The sequence below is a fragment of the Cebus imitator genome, unplaced genomic scaffold (genome assembly GCF_001604975.1).
Source record: "Cebus imitator isolate Cc_AM_T3 unplaced genomic scaffold, Cebus_imitator-1.0 Scaffold73, whole genome shotgun sequence".
Taxonomy (NCBI): domain Eukaryota; kingdom Metazoa; phylum Chordata; class Mammalia; order Primates; family Cebidae; genus Cebus; species Cebus imitator.
The window spans coordinates 4,680,440-4,691,061 of NW_016107388.1; the positions used below are offsets into that span (position 1 = coordinate 4,680,440).

At 44.6% G+C, this 10,622-nt stretch overlaps 2 protein-coding genes, 1 long non-coding RNA gene and 1 other non-coding gene across 4 annotated transcripts; 1 reads left to right on the forward strand and 3 right to left on the reverse strand.

The window, feature by feature from the left end:
• Positions 1-184: 184 nt before the first annotated feature.
• LOC119471773 (LBH domain-containing protein 1-like) lies at positions 185-2,587 on the forward strand. The gene is made up of 3 exons (XM_037739707.1): positions 185-696; positions 775-937; positions 2,014-2,587. Exons 1-3 carry the CDS (start codon positions 547-549, stop codon positions 2,328-2,330), a joined length of 630 nt encoding a protein of 209 aa, XP_037595635.1. The 5' UTR covers positions 185-546; the 3' UTR covers positions 2,331-2,587.
• A 64-nt stretch (positions 2,588-2,651) lies between these two features.
• Positions 2,652-4,100, reverse strand: LOC108306702 (citrate synthase-lysine N-methyltransferase CSKMT, mitochondrial). Its single transcript, XM_017531781.2, has 2 exons — positions 3,800-4,100; positions 2,652-3,325 (listed from the first exon to the last, which is right to left on the reverse strand). The coding sequence occupies exons 1-2, from the start codon at positions 3,864-3,866 to the stop codon at positions 2,661-2,663; spliced, it is 732 nt and encodes a 243-aa protein (XP_017387270.1). The 5' UTR covers positions 3,867-4,100; the 3' UTR covers positions 2,652-2,660.
• Positions 4,101-4,176: 76 nt separating this feature from the next.
• LOC119471782 lies at positions 4,177-4,325 on the reverse strand. The gene has a single exon (XR_005200866.1). It is a non-coding gene; the product is annotated as a small nucleolar RNA SNORA57 (small nucleolar RNA).
• Positions 4,326-5,068: 743 nt separating this feature from the next.
• On the reverse strand, positions 5,069-5,811 carry LOC108306669. The gene is made up of 2 exons (XR_001826224.2): positions 5,623-5,811; positions 5,069-5,415 (listed from the first exon to the last, which is right to left on the reverse strand). It is a non-coding gene; the product is annotated as an uncharacterized LOC108306669 (long non-coding RNA).
• Between the last annotated feature and the right edge of the window lie 4,811 nt (positions 5,812-10,622).

A 10,622-nucleotide genomic window follows, 5' to 3' on the forward strand; every position in this document is an offset into this window, starting at 1 on the left:
AAAAAAAAAAAAAAAAAAAGAAAAAAAAGAAAAAGAAAACACTTCTTAGCTGTGATCCTAAGGAATTTCTTGTGCCCCGGTTTCTGCATCAGAAATGAAGCTTATTAACAGTACCTGTCTCATAGTTTTAGGATAATTAAATGAGTTACATGTAAAGCAAACAAAACAGCTCCTGACAAAGTGTAAACACCATGAAAATATTCATTAAATAACATATAAACATGCCAGCTTGGGAAAATCAGTAAGCAAAGGAGTCAGGAAATTCCAAGTTGTTATCAAAACTCTCGGCTCATAGGGCTTTAATCCAGGTGCCCTTGTCTCCTACCCTTGCTGCCATCCCAGTGTCTCCATGGAGTAAGTAGAAATAAAGATCCTATCTCACTTCTTAGGCATTTTCCCCTCCCCAGGAAGCCCATAATCGCCTAGCACGTCAGTGACTAAGGAGCCAGGCTCCAAAGAAGATTAGAGGAACAGTTTGTGGGGTGCACTGGGCAAGGAGTATTCTCCTCTGAGTTCAATCATCTTGCACTCCTAAGAATCACCACCATGGCCCTTGTGCCAGGGAGCAGCGAGGAGGATGGGCTTTGGAATAGAAATAGCCTAGGCTCCTCTCAGCATCCAGAAAGTCCCAGGCTGCCCAACCGTCTCGGGGACAGAGGAGAGATTGGCAAGGCTGAAGGTCACCAGGATATTCAGGTTAGTACTTCCCCACCTTGTGTCTGACAGCTGGCTTACCCTCCAATTTGGGCCAACCTCCCTGCTGTCCCTATTCAGGTTTTCTCTCAAAAGTCCCATCTGCCATCTATTGTGGTGGGAGCCTCTGAGGTGAATGAAGAGAGTGGGGATCTCCACTGGCCCCATGAGGAGCTGCTGCTGCTCACTGATGGTGAGGAAGAGGAGGCGGAGGCCTTTTTCCAAGACCAAATTGAAGAGGCAGGTGAGTGAGGTAGTTCATTCAGGAGGCCACTGCATTCTGAATGTTCTGGGCAGAGCCAAGACGGATGTCAGTTATGACCTCTGCATTCAGCAGTGCCAGGAACATAGCAGGTGCTCAATAAATGTGAAGATCTGGGAGAGAAAAGTCAAGGCAGTTGGCAAAGTTGGTGAACTTTAGAGACCTGCAGAAAAAGATAGTTACCTTAAGTCCAACTACCTAAAAATAGTTTACATTTTCGATGCCTTCTCGTCTAGACTTTTTTTCATGTCTGTGTACTGTTATAGAGGCTACATTTTGGCTGGGCAGGGTGGATTATAAATCCCAGCACTTTGGAAGGCTGAGGCGGGTGGATCATGAGGTCACGAGATCAAGACCAACCTGGTCAACAAGGTGAAACCCTGTATCTACTAAAAATACAAAAATTACCTGGGCATGATGGCGCATGCCTGTAGTCCCAGCTACTCAGGAGGCTGAGGCAGAATTGCTTGAACCCAGGAGGCGGAGGTAGTGGTGAGCCAAGACTGTACCATTGCACTCTAGCCTGGATGACAAGAGCGAAACTCCGTCTCAAAAAAAAAAAAAAAAGCTACATTTCTTTGAGCATTTACTTTGTGCTAGGTACTATGCTAAACACTGACTTGTTCTGATTTTCAGAACAACCCAATGAAGGTATTTCCCCTTTATAAATGAGAAAATTGAGGCTGCCAAGTTAGGCTGTTAAGTCATATAATTGCTGTATTTTTTCATGAGCAAAAACTGCCACAGAAAGTAATTTTTGGCTGGAGTACAGCAGCATATCACGCCCCACTGCAGCTTCAATCTCCCAGTGCTCAGGCTGTCATCCCAATTTAGCCTCCTGAATAGTTGGGACTACTGTGCCACTATGCCTGGCTGTTTTGTAGAGTTAGGGCTGTCACTTTATTGCCAGGGCTGAAACTCCTGGACTCAAGCAATCTGCCAAGGCTGGCTTCCCAAAGTGCTGTGATTACAGTCATGAGCCACCATGCCTGGCCTCGTTTTGTAATTTCATATCAGTAATATTTTTCACTGTAGCTCCCCTCTCTTCTCCATTCCAGGCTGGGCTTGGAGCCCACAGGATGCTAGATCTCCTTTAAGAACATTTAACGCTGGACTCAGCTGGGGGCAGGACCAGGATGAGGAAGATGCTTGTTGGATTCCTGAGGACACAGAGTGTCAGGGAGCCACCAACCACTGTCCTTTCTGGGACTCAGGAACAGGGTCCGGTGTTTGCAGAAGCAGCTTTGTGGAATATTCCCATCTCCTGCCTCCCAGTAGCTTTGAGGGTAAGTATTGCTCCCTCCCCTTCAAACATCTCATCCAGGTTTATGAAGCTCCTTATACCCATCCTCTCACAATCTCCTTTTACAGGTGAGAAAAATTTACAAGCCAGTCGGTGGGGCAGAGGGTTGGATTCAGTTTCTGTTCGCTGCTTTTAGGAGCTCCAGTTTAGGAAGTGGGGAATGACCCACTTGAAACTTCTCTTTTCAGCACTCACCTCGTGCTAAATATTTCAACTCTAGGTTATTCCCACTCTGCAGATGAGTAAACTGGGGCACAGAAACATTCAGTAGTAGTGCACCCAGCTAGTAAACGTGGAAGCCAGGACTCAAATTCTCACTTTGCAGCCAGCCAGATACCTTGGAAAGACATAGCTCACTCTTCAGCCCTCTCCTTGCCCACAGAAATATTAGGGTCAGGACTACTAACATGTCTTTAATGAGCCTTGAATCAAGTAAGCAAAGTAGGTGATGCCCCTGAATGGGCCTAGCTCCTGCACAGTCACAGTCCAGCCACAGGACCCTTGTTCCAGGCAGGGCAGTCGCACATCAGGGTCCTCATCTGAGAACTGAATCAGGGTCCCCTGAGGGCTTAGAACCCTCAAGCATTCTGACAGCAGCTGGTAAGCCCTAGGCAGACCCCCTCGGGCAACAGCATCCCAGGTGCCCTTGTCCAGCAGTAGTTGGAAAGAACCTGAAGAAGCCACAGCCTCCAGGTTCTGGGCATCAGCCTGCATGAAGCGGAGGCAGGAAGCAGGGTGCCCAGGGCGTAGAGGCATTTGGCCTTGGCCACCCTCCAGGAGGCTGTTCATGTGGGCCACAGCCACAAAAGAAAAGTCCACCCCAAGCACATCCACTGGGTGTGGGGATTTGGTGTAGAGGCCAGTACATAGGCTGGAGGTCCCACAGCCCACATCCAGGACCCGCAGAGGACAGGCAGCACGTGCCTCCTGCAGCAATGGCAGTAGGAGCCCCTGGACTTCTTCGTATCCAAAGAACCAGTCGAAGGTGGGGACACTGCCCAAACAGGACTGGGAGTGGAGCCGATCCCAGAGACAGCGGTCCGCCAGGGAGCTACCAGCCAGTGAGCCTGTGGACACGGTTGGAGGGTACATGTCACTCCATCTATCTCGCCACTGCAAAAACGATGCATATACACACTGGGACACTGAGGTCTTTTTTTGGGGGAGGGAGGGGCAATTCTTACTGTGACCCAGGCTGGAGTGAAGTGACTCAATCATGGCTAACTGCAGCCTCGACTTCCCAGGCTCGGGTGATCCTCCCACCCGGGGCCTCCTGAGTAAGCTAGGACTACAGGCGCCACCATGCCCTGTTAATTTTTGTATTTATTTGTAGACAGTGTTTCACCATGTGGCCCTAGGCTGATCTTTTACTCCTGGACTCAAGCGATCTGCCCGCCTGGGCCTCTAAAAACGTTAGGATTACAAGCATGAGCCACCGCACCCGGCCCACGATGGGGTCTGAGAGCCACAATTTCAGGGACTAGGCTCTCGGGTCACGATGAACCCACATTGCCCTCCCCACTCTGCCCCCACCTCCCTACCCGCAAAAGGGAGGCACACCCCTGCCACCAGACTCGGCAGGTGGAGCATTCGACGCAGCGCGGCCATCTGTAAGTCCGGGTAAGGTCGACCAGAGGACCTGTGTGAAGTGTCCACCCTACTCTAGCCGGAGGCCTGAGATCCAGGGAAAGATCTGCAAATTCCGCGTAGCAGAAGAACTCGTACAGCTTCCCCGAACTCTGCAGTCTCGGAAAAAGGAACGCGGACACAGACCGACTATGGTAGGAACGGCCTTTATTGGCTGCAGCGGGATGTGGAAAAGGGGATACAGCGTCCGCAGACCTGAAATCAAATGAGAAAGTGTGAGCACCCCCGTGAAGGAAACAGCTGGATCTCGGTTGCCCTGCTCCGAGATGCCGGGTGTCTCGGCCCTTGAGGATAGAACCAGCGGATGGGAAGCCACCGGCACCGAAGACATGACGCCGAGGGGACCAGAGCCCTTTCCCTCTTCCTCCGTACATTACGGGGAGCGAGACCACAAACCCGGTCCCCGCCAAGAAAAGGAGGGTCAGACTCACTTTCAGTTACATGCAAATTAGGGGGTGGGTAAATGCAAATGGCTGAGTAGGTTATTAAGATTTTTCTAGGAAAGAGGCAATAACTTCTAGGTTATTGTCATGGAAAGGGTGGTAACTTCCAGGTTGTTGCCATAACGTTTGTAAACTGTCATGGCCTGGCGGGAGTGCCTAATGTCAATGAGCAATGAAAGCAGCTGGGGATCACTTTTGTTTTGTGAAACAGCCATTTGCTGTTTCCCATGGGTTTCTTTGCTTTATCCTGTCTGGACCATATCCTGTTTAGGTCCGCAGTGTTGTGACCAGAAAACAAGTACTGCTGGTTTCCTCTGTATAGTTATGAACTTTTAGAGAGCCCTCTTTTTTGGAAACATACTTTAAATTGTTGATGGGTGAAGTAATAGGATGTCTGAGATTTACTTCAAAAAATGCAGAGGAAAGAGGGTATGGGGAGAGATTGACCTCAAGGATTGATTGACCTCAAGTTATTGAGGATTGACCTCAAGTTATTGATTGTTGAAGCTTGCTCTGAATATATGAGGGCTTGGTATGCTAATTTTTCTACTTTTATATATATTTTTAAATTTTCCATGATAAAAAACATTAAAAATAACTTGAATTCATTTTAAAACTATCTGCTAAGAATAATACACATAGTACCTAAGTTCATAGCAAAAATCATGAAGGTGGGTTTAACACAACAGGTTTGGGAAAGAGCTATAAACCCAGTCACGGTATTATACTATGTTTATTGAACACTGTTCTACCCCTAAGGCAATTTTGGGGGCAGAATTATTGTATTTGCTCTGATTCGTATTTATATAGCAACGATTCTTCCAAAGAACTCATCTCATTAACCGTCTCCAGATTCCCACAAGGTAGGTAGACCATCTGATCTCCATCCACGATAACTTAAAATTTCAGGCTCCATTAAGTTGCTGCGTTAAAATGCAGCCAGTGACTATGTGCTCCAAACCTCTCATGTATCTGTGGACCATGGAAGACATTGACTGATGAGACTTCTGAGGGTCTCAGCCTTAACTTGAAGCTCGGAAAATAGTGGCAGTGATTCAGCAGGACAACTGGGACAGCATGAAAACAATCACAAACAATATGCCTTATTTTTGCATCTGCCAACGTCTTTCAGAACTCAGGTCATGTGCCAGGGTGTTTAGCTCAGCTTGACTCTAGACAAAACAGAGTCCTCCAATCCCATTCATTATTTTCTAGCTCAATTTACCCCTTACTTCACACCACTATCACCTATTTTTCAAAGACATCAAAATTACCTGCACTTTCACATAATTGTCACAGAGTTTCCAAAGATGCATCCACTTCTAGAGCCCAGTTTTCTCCAAATGCAGCAAGCTTACTGCAGGATACATTGCTGATAAACTTTGGCGCCAGTCTAAGAATATATTGTATTAATATTAACATGGTAAATACCTTACTCATGTAGCGCACTTCATAACTTTCAAAGGACTTGTTCATTGAATGAGTTATATCAAACATGATTATTACTGTTATTATGGTATACATACATACACAGAAATATATAAGTATTATACACTATTCTTTAAAATATACACGGACACTTGCTTTTCTATGCAGAAGAGTTTAAACAACTCTTGAGTTGTTTAAACAACCATCTCGTGCACTAAAATTCATTTATCTACCATATCATTAATTCAGCATATAATCTATGCCAGAGGAAACAATGGTGCATAGATTTACAAAGTCCCTGCTCTCATACATCATGTATTTTGGGCGCAGTGGCTCACGCCTGTAATCCCAGCACTTTGGGAGGCCGAGGCGGGTGGATCACAAGGTCAAGAGATCGAGATCATCCTGGTCAACATGGTGAAGCCCCGTCTCTACTAAAACTACAAAACATTAGTGGGCATGGTGGCGCATGCCTGTAATCCCAGCTACTCAGGAGGCTGAGGCAGGAGAATTGCCTGAACTCAGGAGGCGGAGGTTGCGGTGAGCCGAGACCACACCATTGCACTCCAGCCTGGGTAACAAGAGCGAAACTCAGTCTCAAAAAAAGAAAAAAAGAATAGAGACAATTATGTTAAACTCTATATTGGTAAAATACAATTTGACAGCCCTAAGTATGATCCTTAGTTCACAAACTAAAGTGTTTGAGAAATATCACACAGTTATATTACAATAAATGCAATCAATTTCTATTTGAGCCCTCACTCCTACCAGACAGGCAAAAGACATTGACCTCAGTCATGTAGGGAGTTTTTTTTTTCCTATCCCTCTGCAGGCTTCTGTCCTAAAAGAATCTTTCAAGTCCAGGAAAATCCTTCCCCCTTCATATTTTTGCCTAAGCCACTTTGTCTATACCATGGAACTCTCTCCAACATTTTTACTTCCTTTGAAAGACTTCCATATTCACGTCAAGAGTTATGGTTTGGGAAAACAAAAGGCACAGGATCTTACATTTCTGATTTTCACTATACCAAATAACTTCCCTCAGGCAACCAAGTACAGAGTTAGCTGCCTACTTAACCTTAGAGAAACGGATAAGAAAATAGCTGGAAAAAAAACTAATATGCAAAAGGGTATCCTTGCACATTCTCCAACTAGTACATTTTTGCCTCTTCACTAAGAAAAAAATTGCTTCTAATACAGATCCCTTCTCCAATAAAAGGGCTCTGAATAAGATGCTTTAGCATAAGAGTTACCCTGTCTTTATTTAAAATGTTGTATTTTGAAGATCATGGACTTTTTTTTGCATTGATTGATTTTAAACATTGCGTTGAAATAGGATTGGTCTTGATGCCTTAGTTCTGCCTGCTCTGTCAGCAGCTGTCCAGGGCAAAGCTTTGGACAATGCAAGACTTTTCCATCCTGTGGAAATAGAGTCTGGGAACAAGCTCAGAGCCAACACCAGTGAGCTGTGAATGACAGTTTATTTTCACTTCTGATAAACGGCTAACTCTCCAATTAACTTCTTCCAGAAAGTGTGTTTTTTCTGAACTAAGCTACCAGGACTTTCTGACAAGCAGTAAGAGTGTTAGACCTCTCAATTACACTGCTCGGGGTCACTGTTACTTGTAGTTTACATTTAAAAGGCTCGGGGGGAAAAAATATTCAAAAGGCAGTTCAGGCCATCAAATGTGTTCAAGCCCAAGAGTTCACTGCATTTTAATTATTCAGGCAACCGCTTTTCATGTAAAAGCTTTTAAAACTTAGAAAATAAACAAGGGAATAGGTAACATTGTGCCTAAATAGATTTTTTTTATTTTAATTATATTTTTATAGCAGGAATTTTTAAACCGTACACTTCAAAGAAGAAATAATCTTAATGAAGCAAAGCTCTTTCTCCTAAAAGAGACTTTGGGGAGAACATTCTTATAACTATAAATCTGTCTTTCAGGGGTAGAAATATCCATAGCAGCAATAACATGTGGCTACACAATAAATTCTGGTTCAGAAATACAATAAATGAGGCCATGTTTCAGCTCAAAGATATTAGGGGATCTATCAAGACACCATGATACCACATATTTTAAATGCATTCCTTGCTTTGTCCAGGAAGGATTTATGATAACCTAAAAGGGCACACAAAATCCAACCAGATAATACAAGCCAAAACAGGAGACAAAAAGAGAAAGAAAAACAGCTTTCCAGACATAAAAGGAGCCAAGAAGGAAGGTAAAATGTGTCCTCAGAATACCTGATCATGAGCAGAACCATATCTCATATACTCTGGCCTCATCACTGGCAGAAATGTTGAAACTGAAAGGGAAATTTAGAACAATCCTCTATGGTTATCTGTTACTAAATCCTTAAGGTGTAGAAATGGAAACCCAGAGACAGGCACAGTCTCCCCGGCTGGGTAGAAAGTTGATCTTTCCTTCTAGCTTCACCTTCTTTCTACTTTTGTTGCTTTAACCCCAGACCTCATCTCTCCTTTATCTTTTGGGTGAAATCTCAATGGAAAACCAGTGCAGAGAAATAAAAAGATGGAGACTTAAAGGTAATATACTGATAGGTAGTGACAGAAGCTGGTTAATCATCAATAAGGCCAGGCATGTTGGCTCATACCTATAATCCCAGCACTTTGGGAGGCCAAGACAGGTGGATCACCTGAGGTTGGAGACAAGCCTGGCCAACGTGGCAAAACCCTGTCTCTACTAAAAATACAATAAGCTGTGTGTGGTGGTGGGCGCCTTTAATCCCAGCTGCTTCAGGAGGTGGAGACCAGAAAATCACTTGAACACGGGAGGCAGAGGTTGCAGTGAGCCTAGATCATGCCATTGCACTCCAGCCTGGGCGATAAGAGCAAAACTCCATTTCAAAAACAAAAATAATAATAATAATTAATCAGCAAACACGGTAAGTACCGATTACTCACCAGTCACCATGCTAATCATTGGCATGATGGGTAAAGCAACACAAAGGGGTGTCAACAAGACGTGACCATGAGTGTCAGTCATGCCATCACTTCACTGCTGATTCCTACATCATCAAAACACAGATTTCTAAATCTTTATGCATCTATTGGTGATTTTTAAGGGCTGTCGTATTTTTCTACGATCCTAGAAAGAAAATTACGTTCTCAATTGAGCATTAAAACTTTATAGTTGCAGCTCTCATATTTCTAGCACATTCAGTAAGAGATGCATGCTGAATATGAAAGAGAAATGCAGATGTTATCATAATGTAATACTGAAGCCGACCACCTGGCTATACCATGTAATCCTCATCAGAAGGGGAGGCGATGAAAATATGTTTTTTGAAGTTTCTTACTTTTTCCTTTTAGAACATACTCAAGTAAAAATGAGGTGGACAAGACCATATATTATTTTGTCTGTTTATAGAAGGAGCAACTAGCCAGAAAAATAATCCCACTGTTGCCATGTGATCACAAATTATGGAGCCATTCCACCAGAAACCTCACTCACTCAAAAACTGAAGTCTCTATGTGACCATAAGCTGAGAAACCTGTCATATCAGTTGGATGAAGAAGACATCACAAAATCTAAGACACCAGAAGGCATGTGACAAGGAGTGAGTGCCTCGGTTCACTTTGCCTCGGTCACAGGCAGGTGGATACCCTCTCCGGAACCTCCCATTAGAGATCAGATAACTTCTTCATCTGAAAGACACATCTGCAGCTTTATTTTTCTTTAATGTACTTTTAGGAAAGTGAAGAAATGCAAAAGACACGTTGGCAAGTTTGTCTTCCACAGAACTGACCTGCTTAATTAAGTGGTGTTACCTCCAAAGTGGAAGCGGTATCTTTAAGAAATTTATTTGTTATGAAATACTCATTTAAACACCTACTGGCTCCAAATAAGGAGGAAAGGGCCAAGCACAGTGGCTCGCACCTGTAATCTCAGCACTTTGGGAGGCTGAGGTGGAATGATCACTTGAGGCCCAGAGTTCAAGACCAGGCTCGGCAACATAGTGAGACCTCATCTCTACCAAATAAATAAAATAATAAAATAAAGGGTGGGTGTTACTGTTGAGGCTACAATCGTGAGCCATGTGAACAGTGCTCCTTGGAGGCACTCCGAGAAGTGTGATAGGCTCTCTGCTGTGGTGCTGCTATTACATGACTCATACATGACTCATAACACTTCCTCATGCCCTGTTGATACCACGTAACTCCCATCTCCTCTGCCAATGATGAGGGCCTGTGGGTGAGGGCAAAAAACGTGAGCATCACCATATGGCACAGCAATAGCACACGGACTGAGAGCTGCTGGGGCCGACTTCCACCCATCCAATCAACTAAGGACAAGCGGAGGTCACCTACAGAGTGAGAACCCTGAAAAAGAAATAGAAAGAGAAGCAGGGAAGACAGGAGAGAGCGCCCCACGAATCCCAGCAGCCTCCCAGCGCCCTGCCTCAGTCTCTCCTGAGGCCCAGCTGCCCACTGCCCTCAGGCCTGTAAGTCACATCCACATCTTACAGTCAATTCCCTGCTACGCACACCAGCTGACACTTAAAACGGGTCTAAGCAACCAACTCCATTCACACAGCGATAAGGAAACTCTTCAGCCCTTGTCAACTTCAACCTGTTATAATGTCACCATCTCTTTTCCCTTCTTCCTTTTTCCCTGAGGGGAGTGCGCTTGACATTGGCGTTTTCTATTGCCTGGTCTCATCTCATGATACTGCCTGCCCGACAGAACTTATGACATTATTTCCCTTGGCGATTGTTCAGCTGGCTGTCTGGTTTAAGCTTTATTTCTTAGTGGCCAGTTGTCTGCATCAACTTCCTGATGTCTCTCAGTAAGTAATAGTTAACTCATTTTTATTTTGA